At 43.7% G+C, this 18913-nt stretch overlaps 1 protein-coding gene across 1 annotated transcript in view; it reads right to left on the bottom strand.

Moving 5' to 3' along the window:
- Nucleotides 1–6756: 6756 nt before the first annotated feature.
- The window catches only part of AIG1 (androgen-induced 1), a 109989-nt gene continuing 97832 nt past the window's right edge, over nucleotides 6757–18913 (bottom strand). Inside the window, exons 4-5 of the mRNA XM_014939550.1 lie at nucleotides 11279–11442; nucleotides 6757–7412 (exon numbers count right to left, since the gene is read on the bottom strand). Of these exons, the coding sequence (XP_014795036.1) occupies nucleotides 7375–7412; nucleotides 11279–11442 (202 nt within the window). The 3' untranslated portion in view covers nucleotides 6757–7374. The remainder of the gene's footprint in view (nucleotides 7413–11278; nucleotides 11443–18913) is intronic.

The raw sequence follows: 18913 nt of genomic DNA, 5'->3' as shown, positions 1-18913 counted from the left end.
GAAAAGCAGGAGTGTGGGGAGCTGCCAGTCTGGAGTTATGGTGGAATTACTGCCCGTGTCAAGAATGACACCTTTTACAGTGCCTGATTTCTTTCCATGTTGTCTCCAGGCACCAGTACAGGCTGGGGGCTGACCTGCTGGAGAGCAGCTCTGAGGAAAAAGACCTGAGAGTCCTGGGGGACAACAGGATCCCCATGAGCCAGCAATGTGCCCTTGTGGCCAAGAAGGCCAACCGCATCCTGGGGTGCATCAAGAAGAGTGTGACCAGCAGGTCAAGAGAGGTCATCCTGTGCCTCTGCTCTGCCCTGGTGAGGCCCCATCTGGAGCACTGGGTCCAGTTCTGGGGTTCCCAGTTCAAGAAGGACAGGAAACTGCTGGAGAGGGTACATCAAAGGGCTACAAAGATGATTAGGGGCCTGGAGCATCTCTCTTATGAGGAAAGGCCGAGGAACTTGGGTCTTTTTAGTCTGGAGAAGACTGAGGGAGGGTCTGATCAACGCCTATAAATACTTAAAGGGTGGGTGTCAAGAGGATGGGGCCAGTCTTTTTTCAGTGCCCGGTGACAGGACAAGAGGAAATGGGCACAAACCTGAACATAAGAAGTTCCATCTAAACATGAAGAAGAACTTTACTTTGAGGGTGGCAGAGCCCCGGAACAGGCTGCCCAGAGAGGTGGTGGAGTCTCCTTCTCTGGAGACAATCAAAACCTGCCTGGACAAGTTCCTGTGCAACCTGCTCTGGGTGGACCTGCTTTGGCAGGGGGGTGGACTAGACGATCGCCAGAGGTCCCTTCCAACTCCACATCATTCTGTGATTCTGTAATTCTACAGAAGATCGTGTGTCTGTGCGTATACATGCATGCGTGTGTATATATATCCATATGCATGTGTGTAACTGTTATGCACACAATATACATATAGCAGGGACTATCTGCATATCAAAAAAGCAAAGAGATATTATGTCCTAGCACTGAGTGTTCCATACCAATCTCTATATTTAGAATGCACACTGCGGAGATACTTCTCCTGCCTAATTGTAGATGTTTGCTTTTTAATACACAAGCTATATATAAAATGCTGAACTTGGACACCATGACGAGCTACAATACAAATTATATGAAAAAAAACAAGATGCTGTTTTACTTCTGGCTCATTTTACACAGCTGTAAGGAACAGCAGATACCTCCTCCGGTGGGCCACAAGGTCTGTGGCCTACCTTTCAAATTTCCGTGCTGGCATTTATTGTGTTGAGGCTCAAATCCCTTTACAGCTGTGGTCTGAAGAAGAAAAGGGCACTTAAGGGAATAAGACTACAACTTGCTCTTCTGGGTTACATTAAAATCCATTGATTTCCATCTGTTACTTGAACAAAACAAGAGTGCATTTTTGATAAAAATAAATTTGCTTATTTTGGAGAATATATGTTAAATCTATTGGATGTTTATGGCCTGTAAATTGGACAGTTCTGTTGTTCTTAGGGTTACTTAATAATACAAGGAAGAGGAAGCCGCTATGCTCAGAAGACCCATTTTCACTCTAAAGCACAAAAAGCTCTTCCATTACATCACTAGAAGCGTTACAGAAAGTGTCCCACCTGCAAGCCCCACTTGCCCCCTCACTCAGCAGAGCCCCTGAGCTGAAAAGAACCAGGGTGGCTGCTGTCAGCATGGCATGTGCCCACCTACTTCTTACTAAACAGATGCCAACAGCCAGACCTTCTTACTTCCCAAGCTCATTTCATTTCCCCTTTGCTCCTCTTGCTTCAAAAAGAGGAGAAATCATCGCCACCACAGAAAGTTGACCAGTCAAACCTGCAGCTGCTATTTTTTTTTTTCCTGGGAATTCAGCAATAGTCAGATCCCAGGTCTAACACCGGAGCCAGACACACTGAAGAACACTTTTACAACCTGCTCTGGTGGGAGGTGTCCCTGCCAATGGCAGGGGGGTTGGAACTCGATGATTTTTGAGGTCCCTTCCAACCCAAACCATTCTATGATTCTATGATTCTACATATGGACACGTTGGCCTAACATAGTGGCCCAAATATGCAATAGAACTCCCAGGTTTCTTTCCTTCCCTGCAACACCCATGACCTCAGTTTGAGTGGCTGGCTACAACAGCACGTGGAGCTTTGATGCCCAGGAGCAGAGCCAAGTGGCTGGGATAACCTAGAGGAGATGACCTCTTCTACTACTCTGCGCTACGCTTTGATTAGGAGCTTTCTTTTGCCGCTGCAGATGTAAAAGAGCTGCCAGCAACATCTGTTCTCATGAAACACTGGAGCATTAAAAGACAGGATTAGTGGCATGATTTCTCCAAGGTTGCACCCAGAGGCAACCTCACCTCTGCACCAGCACAGGAAAAACATGGATCTGTTTCAATGGGTCCAGTGGAGGGCCATGAAGATGGCTGGAGCACCTCTGCTATGAAGATAGGCTAAGAGAGTTGGGGTTGTTCAGCCTGGAGCTGGACCTTAGAGCAGCCTTCCAGTACCTAAAGGGGGCTACAGGAGAGATGGGGAGGGACTCATCAGGGTGAAATGGTAGGACGAGGGGTAATGGTTTTAAACTGAAAGAGGGGAGATTTAGATTAGATATTAGCAAGAAATTCTTTCCTATGAGGGCGGTGAGGCACTGGAAGAGGTTGCCCAGAGAAGCTGTGGATGCCCCATCCCTGGAGGGGTTCAAGGCCAGGCTGGATGGGGCTTGGAGCAACCTGGTCTGGTGGGAGGTGTCCCTGCCCATGGCCATCGGGATGGAACACAATGATTTTTAAGGTCACTTCCAACTCTAACCATTCTATGATTCTGTGATCTCCTACTGCTTGCTCCTTTATTCCCAGAGCAGGAACACTGAACCTACCTCAGTGACACTAACCTCAGGTTGATGGTCTCTTGAGGACTATACTTTAACTCAAGTTTTAGATGATAAATCCTTTCAGTGTTCAGTCTAACAGTATCCGAGTCTTCAAAGGCTACCAAGGTGTGCATCAGAGCCCTGCAGACTGACCGGTCTTTATAGAAACTAAAAGGTGAAGAAGAAATTGTTGTTACATTTTGAAATAGTCTTTGAATAGCAAATTCAATGGGGAAAATGAACTAAGAAGTCTGTGCCTTATCCACTGTCATTACAAGCTGCCACATGGGAGCCTGCAGAATGGTTGGCTGTTTTTCACTCTACTCAGTGTCCAAGTGGCTTTGACGTGCACTGGTGCTAATTCAGCTGATATTACTCATGCGGGCAGAGAAGCAATGAATCAACTTTAAAATTAGGGAAAATACCTGTCATTTTCCTTTAAAATAAGGCAGCGGTTGCAACAGAGGGACAGCAAACTATGGTTTTACAGCACACGAGATAAATCACAAAATAAAATAATTACATTTTGAAATTGTGGCGTAAGTTTGCAATTTATGGCAACCTCTTTGTAACGGAGTGGTATGGGAACTGTGCATGTATGTTTTACAGTAGCTAAACCCATGCAGAAAGTGAGGATGAGCCTTCTAAAGCCAAACTGGGGATACGGTCGTACTGAAATTCATGGCATCTCTGTGGCTAGACCTTCTAACCAGCCTTAAAAAAAATCCTTCCTTTTTTTTTTGTGTTCTCTACCAAGTCAAGAGAGGATTATTAAGATTGCAAAGTCGGGCGTTCAAGAGTGAGGTAATGTCAGAATTAAGGCCGTCTGCTCAACCTTAATTTGGCCCCTTGCGAGTATGAATTATGATAGTGCCTTTAATTAGATGATCACACAATATTTTTTCCTCTGCCTCATTCATAACACATGATGGATGGTGCTCACTGAATGATGAAACTGTGTTTTGTTTTTTCCTTGTGGTCCAAGGTGGGGCAGCCTGCCTTATTTACTGCACGCTGTATTCTTCTCTGACAACAGAACTAATGATTCCTTCACAGAGTTTTCTATGTGGTTTATCATCACAGCTATGACATACTCAACAAACATTACCAATTTAATTTTACTGCAGTCCTCAAGGGAAAAGCTAAGAGTTTTGTTCATGCAGTTTATCCATCTAGAACCTATTCTCATGGCACAGGTTTTCACCAAAGCTTTGCTTCCTTCATATTTGGTCAAGGCAGTTTTATTTGCATCAGCTTTGGGGAAGCATTGACAATACAAGGGAACCAAAGTCGGGGTCCCCATTCTGGTGTGTGTCTTGGGTAGTTGGGCCTGGAGAAGGTCCACAGACATCCACACATCAGGGGTGGTAGGGAAAATCCTCTTCAGCCACAAGGTTGATCATTCCCAAAGTTGATAAACACTTTGGAGAATCACTTGTGCACTACAAGGAAGTGCAGGCATATTTTTTCTGAAACTTGGGCAAAGACTAATAGATTTGCTTCATAAATTCAGAAGTGCTACCAACATAAATGTTATCCTTCTTCCAAAGACCCAGTTCCACAGCAAGAGAAAAGTAGAGAAAAGTTTTCCAGACAATTTTTTTTCATAGACTTGCACTTGGAAATAGATGACTTGTTCTGACAAAAAGTTTTCCACCAAAAAAATAGTTCCCCCAAGAGAAATACCTTTCAGGGACAATTTCAGCCAAGATGGTTGAAATTTGGCAAGCTTACAAGTGACTTTTACTTTAGTCATCATTCATCCATCATCTTTCTTAAGAATGATGGATTGTGTAATTCTAAAGGGAATGAACAGAGTCTAGAAGAGTGCTCTCTGGGTACACAGGCCCCTAAGTTATTTATATCATGGTTCATACATCATAGGCTGGATTTAATGCTCTAAAATGTTTTTGACTTTAAATACAATGATTCAAAGCTCACAGGAGTTGGGGAACTTTTTGAGATCGGAGAAGACAAATTGAGTTCAAACCTTCTTGGAATACTATAAATTTCCTCAAACCAAATAAACCCCACCACATTTTGTGTCACATATATTGCCAGCCTCAGGGGCTTAACTGAGATCTAAGCCTGGTAGTCTATTTGTTTGAGGTGCTGAATATTCACAAATTCATGGACACAAGGGATGACAATTTTTAGTGTCCCTATGGAAGAAGAGTCTTCGTCCACTTGGACACGTACCTATGGATTCATCTATGCAATTCCGGTCTCAGATGTTTATGTTCTCTTTGTATTCTTACTAGATCTCCAGTATCACCTAAAATAACATGGTATTAGAAGAAAAATGCATCTTGAGCAGATGCAAAACTTACTGAGAAAGAAGCAGCCAGTTTTTGAGGCCTGAGGCATTCAGTGGTGCAATGAATACAGCAGAGATGTTCAGTGTACTCTAGCAGAATCTGTACAGCTGTGTGGCATTTTGGCATTTCTTATTTTTATTTAACACATCCTTTCCATCTGTACGGACTCCTGAATTCAGTGGAGGAAAGAATCCCTGTGAAATAGAAAAACCGCAAAAAATGTCCTAGGCTTAACAGCAGAGCGTTGAGTTCTGTGAGTTCTTCAAATGACAAGTCAACAGGGGTTGTGCTTTGGGCTTCCCACCCCAAGCCACAGTGATAATCCCTCACGGTGTGGTGTCTGTCACCACTGCTGCTGCTGTTGGGAAACACGGCCAGATTCCTCAGCACAGTCATTGCCCACCAGTGCTTCCATGTGCTACCACAGCTTTCAGAAGAAGCAACTTTTAACAGTTCCTAGCTCACTAAATCTGTGTTTTCCTTCCCTCCTCAGTTTTGAAAGCCTGTTGCAAGTAACAGACATCTTACCACCTCCCATAACAACTCCCATTTTCGATCAAGCCCCAGTTATCTTTGAACGGAGTAATCATGTTGCAGTATTAATTGTGCATAATATCCCTAACACAAGGCCACATTTGCTTCCAGAATTCTGCTGGTTTTATGTCCTCTCCCTCTGTGGGACCATCAGAGGAGCTCCTTCTTCTTTGTCTGAGCACTTATTTCCAAGAACTTTCTAGTAACTTGCCCAGCTTGGAGATCTTTGCAACTCTGATAAACAAGTTAAAAATTATTGAGAGGACCGACAGTCACAAAGACAGCATCATCACAGAAGCCTCATTTTTGAAGGAAATCAACCAAAAAAGCACATTCTTGAACTTGTGCAGTGTTTCTTACATTCCCGTGTACATAAATACAAGTACATTTAAACAAATAGTGTAGTGGCATGTCATGAGTTGCACAAGATCAGTTTTCCCTGGAACTGTTCCAGAGCAGAAACATAGTTATGTCCTACTAAAACACAGCAGAAATCCCTTTAATAAAAAGCACACATTAACATTATGCATCTTTGAAAGCACTCTCCATGTGTTAAAATAAATACATCTAAATACACTAGTGAATAAATATGTGAATATCAAGACATTTGGATTTTAATTAGTTTTTTATAAATAATTTCTTGCTGGAAATTATTCCATTCACTCTAATTCTAGACAATTCGTCTGCCTTCTGGTGCTCCTTCTTCATTGTTTGATAATTAAACAGAATCCTGTCAAGTTTAAACGATCGCTAGTATTTTGCAACTGAATTTCTAACACAAACAGGCATACATTTAACTTCAAACATTTGCTTACGTGCCTTCCTGAAGTAGGGCTTAAATGCTCTCTCTGGGACAACACTAACGGCTCAGCCCATCTATTGAGAACTTACAACTTGAAAATGCAGGATCAGGCTTTGTACTAGGAAAATAAGAAAAAAAAAATCCTCATGTACAAATAATATCATCTACAGTTGATACCGGAAAATCTGAAAATGCACCATTCAAAGGATATCTAGAATTTCAAGAATAAGCATGAAGAAACAGAAACGTGGGGATAATTTGATCTTTATTTGGGTCTATTTAAGAAAAGTTGTGTCATATTTGGATCGTCTGCAAATGAGATTTTACTGGACTGAAAAAAATTTTTAACATCACCGATTTAAGGCAGCTCTTACATAGTGTTACATTAATATTTCAGTCAGATTGAATTCTTCTTCGGATACATTCATGCAATTAGCTTCTATTATAGTGTTACACTGTACTTTGAAATATAGAGGGTTGCTTTGTTTCCCCATATTAGACCTATCTGGTTAAGCTTTTCTCAAACAATACAGAGAATGGACTCGTTCTTCTTGGTGGAGGTGAAAAGATCTAATGACTTATTTGACGCAAGAAACACACATTGAGAATGCCTTGGAGATAAATATACATCTTATATGTGTATGTCACATGCAAGCATGGAGAAACAGGAACGGAGGTTGAAACATTATTATTATTCTTAGCTAAAATCATTTTCCCTCCATATAAAACCCAAAAATATCCTTGCACTGAGCAGAGGGCTCATTAAACATCCTCCTTCCCAAAAGATTCCTCTCCATGCCAACCTCTACTGGGGATGAGAAATCTTCCATGGAGCCATGAAGAACCCTCCATGTTGCCTCTAGTGTTCAGTCCAATTTTGGCTTTTCTTTTCCTTCTTCAATACCTGAAAACACATGGAGAACAGCTTTTAAAAATCTCTCAATGAATGAAAATGAAGAGTTTACTTAGAGAGGTTCTTCTAAGGCGTTAATCTTTCTTTCCCCTTGATTGCTGTTGTCTCTCCCCTACTTGCTGACATGTTCATACATGTGTCACCACACCTGCTATAAAGAACATCTGCACACCTGATGGCCGTGGTTGTCCAGTAATGAAGCTCAAAACCTTCCCTCCAGACCATTTTCAAACCAGCCTAACCCCCTGCCGCAGGCTCAGCCTCTGGCTGCTGCAAGGGTCTGGGAACAGATAGTTCCCTCACCTTCTCTGCTCCCCTACAGGCAAATTAAAGTAGATGCTATTATAGCTGAAGCTCAGCAGCTGACTTTATTTGAAAGTGTGTTTCAGAATTTCAGAATTTGACATCCCACCCCACCCTTTCATCATTGAAATTTTAAATATTGGCAAGTGCATCTCTCTTTTTTGAGAGTACAAGAAAGAAGAATCAATCACTGCCTCTCTCTTCTTGCAACGACCATGTCTTTCAGCAATATCAGAGGGCTGAGCTGAGTGTCAGGCTCCTTGAAGCACTTATCCTTGCTGCAGGACTTGTCTCTTTTCTATGCTGAGCAAAGCCTGGGCTGGGCAGCAAATTTTGTTTTTTCTGGCAATGAAAACATTCAGCTATTTCATATGCCTGTTCCTGGACAATGAATTACTATTGGTATCTGACACAAGTATTGTTCTTCTGACTAAGCCCTCTCTGCCAGACATCTCAAACACAAATATTTCTTTTGGAGGTCTGCAGGCCTGCTGCAGGCTGGAAAAGAAAGCCTTCTGAGGGCTGAAGGCGAAAGAGAAGCAATGTTGGAGAACACCGAGAGGAAAATCCAGTCGCAAGTAAGATCACCTGCTAGTGCAATAGACGCAAATTTCACTGAATTTCACTGAATTTTTAGAGTTGGAAGGGACCATAGAGATCATCTAGTCCAACTCCCCTGCTAAAGCAGGACCACCCACAGCATGTCAGATCATGCCACTCAGGACTGCATCCAGGTGGGTCTTGAAAATCTCCAGAGAAGGGGACTCCACACCCTCCCTGGGCAGCCTGTTCCAGGGCTCTGTCACCCTCACCGTGAAGAAGTTTCTCCTCATATTTAAGTGGAACCTCTTATGTTCCAACTTGTGCCCGTTGCCCCTCGTCCTCTCACTGGCAACTACTGAAAAGAGTCTGGTTCCCTCCTCCCTCAGCCCGCCCTTGAGATACTTGTAGGCATTAATAAGGTCTCCCCTCAGCCTTCTCTTCTCCAGACTAAAGAGTCCCAGCTCTTTCAGTCTCTCCTCATAAGGGAGATGCTCCAGTCCTTGAATCATCTTTGTAGCCCTACGCTGGACCCTTTCCAGTAGTTCCCTGTCCCTCTTGAACTGGGGAGCCCAGAACTGGACACAGGATTCCAGTTGTGGCCTCACCAGTGCAGAGTAGAGGGGCAGAATGACCTCCATTGACCTGCTGGCCGGTAGGCACACCAAAAGTGTGCAAAGACGGTAGGCACACCAAAAGTCACTTCAAAAACACAAGGCAGAATGACCTCCCTTGACCTGCTGGCCGGTAGGCACAACAAAAGTGTGCAAAGACAGTAGGCACACCAAAAGTCACTTCAAAACAACAGTTAATTAATTCCAATATGGCAAACAATAAGGCCCATCTGTAGTTAGGAAGCCATTTGTTTCTGTGTTGCTTCTTTTAGCACGGCAGCTCCGCAGTTGTGCCTTCCCAGCAGCCCAAGGACAATGGCCCTGGGTGCTGTTGGCCAACCCCTCTCATGGAAGAGCCACAGCTGAAGGTTTAACAACCAAAACAAGAGGCCGGGGCCAAAAGATTACAGTGGCTTTACAAGGCTCCTCCAGAGCCAATCTGGAGCCTTCTGCTTTCTGCTGGAAGGAGGAACTTTTCCAATAGTTTTAAATGAGCTGTTTTATTTGCCTTTTTAAAAGAGCCTCTTTTCCTTTCTTCTGCAGCAGATGCATCGCATAGTTTGGCAGGGATGCAGATACCCTCAAAACTGTGGACAGACACTGGCTTGTACAAAGGGCAAATTTTTCCTTGCCTACCATGTTTGTGGTTTAACTTGGAAAAACTAACTGCAAATCATTTTGTCAGTGGTGAGGTTTTATTTAATGCATCTCCAGAGGAAAAGGATAAAAAAAAAAAACCCACCTCCAAACCCAAACAACCCCCTTTTCACCCCAGAAATCTTCTCACGGCAGCCTGCTTTAATTTGCAAGCTTACTGCTCAAAAGCCCCTTTGAAATGTACATTTTTCAAACAATATTTTCCCAAGTCTGGCATTATTTTACATCTCTGCTGGTGGTGGTGTGCACACCCTACGCTGCAGGTTAGGGTTATTCAAAGTGCTTGAAGCACAGCACATCAGCAGGTGACTCATGGCATCTTCTGGTTTGAGCCACAAAGGAATTTGGATCAATATTCTTTAACCAAATCGAGGAAACGCTGGTGAGGATAATAAGGCCGTGGTGAACATCAGAAGAGGTTGGAAGAATGACTGGATTGATGTTAGCTCCTCTAGGGTGGAGGACCACAAGAACCAGGGATTTCGTTACGCGTTCTGTCGAGTAGTGAGGGAGATTTTCCACCACTTACTTATTCATGGACTCGGTAAGAACATGTGATTTTTCACCACACTATTATTCTTCATACAGGACTTAGGTCGAGCGAAATTATTCCTTGCGTCTGCCTTTTTTTTAGGAGCTTGTTTCCTGAATTAACTTAAATATGGATGTGAATTAGGAGCTTGTTTCCTGAATTAACTTAAATAAGTCAAATGGATGTGAACGTGACATCAAACTGAGAACTGAAAAACAGGCTACGGCAAAACCAGGTGCTAATATCAGCAAACGGCAAATAAAAGTGCTTTGAGCTTCTGGCATTAGGTTCTACCTAGTACTGGAGGACTTGTTAAAAGAGATTTGTGTGTGCAATAAACTACTATGTGAATTTAGGGTGTATTAACCAGCGCACACGAGGTTCCCCACGAGGGGATACAAACTGCTCACAGCGTCCCAACGTGTTACTGCCCCAACCAATGTCATGGCAGAACTCCCACGGAGCATGGATTTCACCCCAGTTGTGATTTGCTCCTGTGGCCATTATGAAAGTTGTTTGCTTATTGCAAGTAATGGCAGAACTCCCACGGAGCATGGATTTCACTCCAGTTGTGATTTGCTCCTGCAGTGGTTTGATAAATGAAAGACAACTTTCATAGATTAAATGAGTAGATTTAATCTTGTGTTTGTCTTTTTTTCCCTTTTCCTCAGCAAGGGGTGGCCGATGCGGGGTAGATGATGTAGAGCCTGCACAGTTATGTTTCCCCTGCACTAAGGTGATTTTTCATTCCTATTAACTTACACGAACATTTTCATTCTCCTTGAGTAAATTTATAAGCAGAAAACACCTCATACCTGCAAATACTAAAAGAATACATTTTTATTTCTAAGTCTAAGCACCCATTAACAGCACTCCCACAGAATGCTACTTTATTCTAGCTGCATTTAATGGGTTCATCAGCTAATAAGTGGGTTGTAAACCAAGTGGGTTGTAAACCTCTCAGGTAATTGCCAACAGCTCTTAAAATAGTATTGGAAGTTATAAAAAAGAATACATATTCATAGCTCATCATCCTCTTAAGCAGCCATTCTGTTCACCCGGATGCTTTTAAGAGCAAGCAAGACATTTCAGTGGAACTTTTGTCATTCTCCTTTGTTTTAGCCAGCTGAAAACCTTCTCGACTTTCAGGGGAGCACACTCAAGTTGCAATGGTGTATTTCAGGAGTTAATATTCTTAAAACAATACTCACATTTTTGGGTATCCCAGATGTAGTTGTTCAAAACCTCTCCCACCAAGTAGAATATGTTAATTACTACGGTAACAGCTGCAAAAAAGATTACTTTGACTCCTGGGCTGAGGTGCTCAAGAAGCGGGTACACCCACACTCCTGTGACGTGGTGGATCCAGCACACCCTGAAACAAAACACAAAATAACAAGCACTGACTCTTACAGCCCTTTTTTTTCAAAAGCAGCTTGGGCTGCTGTTACCTGAAAAGCCATTATTTGAAAGAACTGGAAGTTGCAACTGAACTGGAGCCCTTGGATGACATCCACCCAGAACAGACATCACAAATGCTGAAACTATGACTGATTTCCCACATTCTTGCTGCTTTGTTTTAAATTTAATATGAGCAGTCGGACAGCTTTTCACGTTCTGCTGTAGGTAGGTATTTCCTTGCTGCATTTATATTTACAGGGAATACACACCCGTTTTGTGTGGCAGAGTGGAAACTGCAGCTCCCTCCGTTCCAAGCAGGTTCTTTACCCAAAGAGCATTCCAGGTTCTCCTACATAGCTCAACTCTCCTTTCTGCAGTGTCTTTCTTCCATTTTGCACACTTTTGTGTGTTTCTGCTGCTTCTCCTCGCTACACCTGGCAAGAACGTCAGTTTTTGGGTTTGCCAGAAGCTTCTCTTTGAGAGTAATTCCTCCAGCACCTGTGTTTTAGGTTGCTCCTCCTCTTCTTTCAGTTACCTGCTATCTAACTGGGATAATAATTTTTCCTCTAATAATTTTTCTCTAAGTAGGATATTTTTTTTTTCTAAAAACACAGGAAACCACTTTATCAGTGAAATTCTGCCCAGCTCCACACTCAACATACAGTAAAGGAAAAGGAATGACGGTGGTTTGCTGATGACACAGAGATTTTTAGCACTCAGCTCCAGTGTGGACTCTTGGTGTGCTGACCCAAGGGACACGGTGTCAGCTTCGCTGTAACACAGCCTGATGAAGCACTCTAGGTTGGTGGTTTGGCTGTGTGTGACCACCATGGACACCTGTACCCTCTGTGTGACCATCATGGACACCTGCACCCTCTGAAGGGACAGCTTTTGCCTTGAGATCTGATGTGATGAGTAGTGAAGTCAGAGGGAGCAGAGCGAGTCCATACCTTCCAGCAGGCAGAAGCTAAGAAAGGCAAATGCTGCCAAAGAACTGAGCAAACATCACGGAGGGTGCTGGGAAAAGCACTCAGTGGAGACAGGCTGGGGCCCGTGAGCTGCTGAGCCCTCTCCAAAGACATAAATCTCTTCCTTTCTGACCCAGCAATTTGAGAGAGAAGCTCCCAGTGAAGCACAGCTAGAGAAGACCCAGCAGCTGCACAGACTATTATTGAGGGGGATTTCCATGTCTATATGATTTGTTGCACTTGCTGATACTTGCATTTGTTTAAGGAAATCTTTTGATCTCTAGATCAACAGTCACAGGCTCCCAAAGGGCTGAGACACACAAGTCCACCCAAAACTGTTACCATAAATGAGAGTACAGAATCCCTGTTTAACGACTCTCCATCACCCTGGAAATGTACATGGTTGTCATAGCTTCCCTCCTCCTTCGAAAAGCTTTTATTACAGCCAAACCCTCAACAGTTGGACACTTCATGTAGGAATTTACATGTGTCAGTAAATTAATCTGCATGATCTAAATGCAGATTAAAAACCCTTTCTCCAAATGAGTTCACATATGGAAAATGATCTCTGTACTTTACAGTTCTTTTCCACAACATTCTTCTGTGCCAGAATTAACCTGACATGATGAATGTATCTGTGAAAAAAAAAAAAGGGTTCCTGTGTAACCCATGGTAACAGGGGATACCATACTCATCTTGACTGAAGAAGAAGAAGAAGAAGAAGAAGAAGAAGAAGAAGAAGAAGAAGAAGAAGAAGAAGAGTTGGGTAGAAGGTAATGGGATGTCCTCTACACCCAGGTTGGCTTAGCAGGGAGTGTCTATTATTGCCTGAAGTTTTTAAGTTTCATTTGCCTTTGTTTTAGGATCATTCTGTGAAAAACAAGCTCAATGAAAAAGCTTGAAAAAACACCCAGTGCTTCTTCTCCACTTCTTTTCCCTGGTGTGATGGAACTGCCCAGCACTTTATTATACAGGGACTTTTCATGGGACCTTCTAAACTGCACCTACATAGCCAACTTCATGAACCAAGTAGAAGTGGGACTTACTAGAATGCATTTATGCTGGAAAGAGCAAATATTTTCTAAATCCAGCCAATGAATCCTGCTCTCTGCTGCCATTCATTGCCTGGTGACACTGCTCCTGTGTTCAGTGTGGCTCTTCTACACCTGGCCCCGGCGCAGCCACATCGTAGGAACTCATCCTCTGAGCACAAGAGGTACCAAGCACCGCTTGGGAGATGATGTTGGAGCACCTCTGCTACGAGGACAGGCTGAGGGAGCTGGGGTTGTTCAGCCTGGAGAAGAGGAGGCTCCGGGGAGACCTAATAGCAGCCTTCCAGTACCTGAAGGGGGCCTACAGGAAGGCTGGGGAGAACCTGCTTAGAAAGGCCTGTAGTGACAGGACGAGGGGCAATGGCTTCAAGCTGGAGGGGAGCAGATTTAGACTGGAGATTAGGAGGGGGTTCTTTACTGTGAGGGTAGTGGAGCACTGGAACAGGTTGCCCAGGGAGGTGGTTGAGGCCCCATCCCTGGAGATATTCAAGGAGAGGCTCGATGAGGCCCTGGGCAACCTGGTCTAGTTGGGGGTGTCCCTGCTGACTGCAGGGAGGTCGGACTAGATGACCTTTGGAGGTCCCTTCCGGCCTGGGCAATTCTATGATTCTATGATTCTATGTTCACAAACCCACCTAATCTTCCTTAAAATGAGCCATACCATGGTGCTGGGGACATTGGGATGGAGTAATATTAGCTTTCTCTCCACTGAGTGGTGACACACCGGCTGTTCCTGCATTGTCTACTCCACCAACGGGAGCAGCAAAGGGATGGCTGCTGCCATGGAAACCTCACCTGATGGCCTTCGTTCCTGCTATGTTGACGCCGCACAATAAAGGGCTGATCAACTGTGGGCATAAAGCTTCCACACAAGATTGCTGATTACTAACGTTAATGAATGACTTCAATGTTGCAATTCTAGTACTCATTATTCCTGGCCAACCTCATTATTAGATAAGCGCAGGGGAGCATGCATTAGGATTTACTTAGGAGTGCAAATCTAGATCCAATTTAAGACCCTTTTATTGAACAGGTATAAAAAATGGGTCGTTCAGATAAAAATAAACTGAGGAGAAAAAGTTTAAGCTAAAACTGGACGGGCTACTTTGAGAAGATAAAATTAACTTGAACCTCCCTGTTTTTTGGTTCCATGGCAGCTGATGTAGCCTTCACCATGTGTTTTCAAAGATGAATGTGTTACAGGTCATGGAGCTCATTTAGCCATTTTTTTTAGAACTGGTAAGAAAAGAAGGAATGGAAATATTCACACATTGTATTCAAATTAAAATGTCTGTTAAAAAAAGTGGTGATTTTCAGAAACTTTCAACCAGCTGGTCTAGAACTCAGAAAAAGCTATCTGAAAACACACAATATTGCTTCTTTTTAAAAAATCTGTCAGAATTTTGACTTTGTGACTGTTTTTCACTTCTAGTGTAGAGTAGATGTTGTGTACGTCTCCCATCAAAGTAATCAGGAGGAAATGAAAACTATGTAGAGAAGATACATGTATATTTATTCTTTGGCTACAGACGTTTTGTTCACGAGGAAAAGTAACTACAAAAAATTGTGGGGATCTTGTGGTTTACGTGTGCTCTACCTGTTGCTTTGAGCAATGTAGGTTTTACAACAGCGTGTAGGAAATGTAGTCCTGGTACAGGCAAGTTCAATGAGTGGAGGTAATGGTAGATAACCACAACACCTGAAAGGTTTGGCCATGGGAGCCATGTTGCAGAAAATGGTTGTTCTTTCACGATGACTGCTCTCAGCTACGGGAGTTTGAACAGGACTAGAAGATCCCTCTTATGAGGAAAGGCTGAGGGACTTGGGTCTTTTTAGTCTGGAGAAGACTGAGGGGGCATCTGATCAATGCCTATAAATACTTAAAGGGTGGGTGTCAGGAGGATGGGGCCAGTCTCTTTTCAGTGGTGCCCAGTGACAGGACAAGAGGTAATGGGCACAAACTTGAACACAAGAAGTTCCATCCAAACATGAGGAGGAACTTCTTCACTTTGAGGGTGGCAGAGCCCTGGAACAGGCTGACCAGAGAGGTGGTGGAGTCTCCATGTTTGGACATATTCCTGCGCAACCTGCTCTGAGTGGACCTGCTTTGGCAGGGGGGTTGGACTAGATGATCTCCAGAGGTCCCCTTCAACCCCTACCATTCTGTGACTCTGTGAATACAATTGCAGAGGCATCACAGCTTGACAGCACATTGTGGTCTGAACTCTGAGAGTCTCCACCCACTTCCTGCCCAAGTTGAGTCCTTAGTGAAATCTGCAGCCAAACAACAATCAGTACGACATGTTCCGGAAACAGGAACTACTAGATGAGGGGCTGTGTAACTTTTCAAGAGCAATGAATGAAAGGACACAGAATAATAATGCATGTCATAAAATGCCTGAAGAAGTCCCAGTGCTCTTCCTCATAACAGAAGAAGCACTTCAACAGAACTCAGAGACAAGAAATTCAATTCTGATAAAGGAAATATCTTTCTGCATGATATTTAATTAGCCTCTGGAATACTCTACCCTATCTCTCAGTGTTAGATCAAGATATTCAAAACAGTTTTGAAGCTTAGAAGTTGGAAAGTCTATTTAGTCTACCCCTCTTCTCTGGGCCATATCATGCAACTGTAGCAAGCTTCTGAAGTCAGGAGACTGTACAATATGGAAGTGCACAGGTATGCTTAAACTGCAAGAATACAAGGTATATAAACCATCATGGCTGAAGTATCCAAGGCCTTATAGGCTGGTTACTCCAAAATAGCCTGATAAACCTTCTCCTGAAGCATCTGACATTAGCTACAGCTGAAGCCTGGATAAGTGACTACTCTGATCTACTATGGCAGTTCCTTTCTGGTTCTTGCAGCAGCAAATCCTTTCCCACATCTTCTGTGCTGTTCAGGTTTGTGGTGACTGGCTCAATCCTTGTTCCCAAGCAAATCCTAGGCCAGTTCCTGTTCTGGCTCCTCTTTACCAAACAGCAGAACACGGGCATTACCTATGCTTCTATTTCATGTTCTTTCCTAGCATCACTCTTCCACAGAAAGTAAGAACTTTACCCAGAACTATTAAATTGTGGAATGTCTCCCAAAGGAGGTGACGGGCTTACAGCAGCTGAGTCATTCAAAACTTGAACGAACAAATCATTTGTGGTTATAGAGTAGGGACCAACCCTGTGCCTTCAGAGGCAGGAGCACAATGACCCACACTAAATCTGGTCTACACTTGGTTTCTAATACTGACTGAAGTGACGTGAGGCACATTTTCATAAATCCTTATGATTTGTCTTCTTTTTCCCCACCAAAACATAGGCCAGCTTGTTTTGTATCTAATCAGAATTGTTCTCAGCCACATCCAAGTTACAGATGATAGGACAAGGGGTAATGGCTTCAAGTTGTGCCAGGGTAGGTTTAGACTGGCCATTAGGAAACAATTCTTCACAGAGAGAGTGGTCGGGCAGTGGAACAGGCTGCCCAGGGAGGTGGTTGAGTCACCATCCCTGGCTGTGTTTAAGAACCGTTTAGATGTGGTGTTGGGGGATATGGTGTAGGGGAGAACTTTAGAGTAGGGTGGATGGCTGGACTCGATGATCCCGAGGGTCTCTTCCAGCCTAGATGATTCTGTGATTCTCTAAGATGCTGGGGTCCTTATAATACCAGCCAACCAGGTGAAAGTTACTGATACTAAGAATGTACGTTGTTTAGAAATTTTAAATACTGAAAAATAAGTTCAATAAACAGTCATCAGATAGGAAATAAAAGCAATCATCTCCTGATGTTCCAGTTTCTTACACTGGATTCTTCTCCATCGACCCAAGTGGTGCTGAACAATATGTGACCCACAGGACTGTGCTACTGGTATGGAGTGCTTTATGCAGTCAGAAGAAGACAAGTCCTGGAAAACTGCAGCTGCAAATAATGGCACATACAAAAAGTTCTCAGCATGACATGATGCTGGCATCCTCTGGATGAACAAAGCCTCGCAGAGATTTGTGTTTATGTAAAGGTAGCTGGAATGAAAGAAACTCCGCAGATTCACTGCAAGGTGTTGTCATCTTGGGAAGTCATCTATTTTGATAAATAATATTTCATTTTAAATATAGTAGCGGTTGCTATGCCTTCTTGAGCTGTATTTTAAGGAGCTGCACAAGTGAGAATGTATTATCCGTGCATGTCATCTGTGATTGTACTGTTGCTTTGACTGCAACATTGGAGGATGTGGAGGCGGAGGGGAGCCGGAATCTAACAGTCCATAATGGCGATGTCAGGCCCAACAGGCTGAGGATCCGCGCAGCCTCCTCTCGCTGAAAGCCTTTCTGCTCCCACCCTCCTTCTGGGTCAGGTACAGGGGATGCTAATCTTCTTCTGACCTATTTCTGCTGCTTCTACTTCTTCCTACTCTTTCCTGTTCTGAGTAGCTCTGGCTCCAACTCTTTTCTCCTCCTCTGCATTGTCTCATCTATCACCCACCTCTCCATCAGCCTTCCACTCCCATTTCAAAGCCTGTCTCTCTCTCTCCCCCCCTCCCAGTTTTTCCCACTTTACTTGCCTGATTTCAGCTCTCAAGCTGCTGATGTGTGAGCTGAACGTTTCCTTACCCGTTTCTCTTTTTTCACCCATAGTTCTAGGCCATCTCTTTCACTTGGCCTGAAGGACTTTTCACTTGGGTTTTCCCCATGTCGTTCCTCCATTGAATTCTGTCCCCTGTGCTCACTTCCAACAGCGTCCCTGATCTCCTCCCTACACACAGACCCTCAGAGCACACCCCAGCACAGCCACACCGTGTCTCTCCTGCTCCATTGGTACCAGCCACCTCAGAGATCCTTCTGGTTTCTCAGAGATCCTCCTGGTTTCTCAGAGATCCTTCTGGTTTCTCAGTCCTGCCCTCTTTTATCGATACGGCTGTCAATTCCCACCAAGTTTCATGCTCTAACTCTCCACCCCTCTCTTCTGAATGTCAAGGTTTGTCCTTGCAGTCTGCACCCTTTGCCAAGATCTGCTCTTTCTGATCTTCCTCTCCTTCTATGGAGAATGGCTGGTGGAAATCCTACAGCAAGGCTGACAGCACTGATATCAAATTAATTCCAAATTCTCAGTGTACATTCCTTTCTTAAATTTGTTCAAGAAAAATTCAGCAAATTACCCCATCTAACCGCTCTCCCTCAGCAAATCTAAATAACTCTCCTAAAGCCACTTCAAGAGAAACTTCATTTTCAAGTGAAAGTTTAAAGGTACCTGAGCTCTTTAAACAGATTTATCAAAGAATGAATCAAGTCCAAGCTTGGCACGCGTGGAGGCAGCTCCTAGTGGATTTGAGATATCAACAAGAGAGCAGACCAAGCCTTTTGTTCCCAAACATGTAGCCCAGCACGACTGGAGCACTGGAGTCAGGTTCTTAGGGTCTGCTTTTTTGGCACCCTCAAG

The sequence above is a fragment of the Calidris pugnax genome, unplaced genomic scaffold (assembly GCF_001431845.1).
Source record: "Calidris pugnax isolate Ruff unplaced genomic scaffold, ASM143184v1 scaffold57, whole genome shotgun sequence".
NCBI lineage: Eukaryota > Metazoa > Chordata > Aves > Charadriiformes > Scolopacidae > Calidris > Calidris pugnax.
Note: the sequence above shows the minus strand (reverse complement) of the source record. Positions and strands in the feature narration are given on the sequence as shown.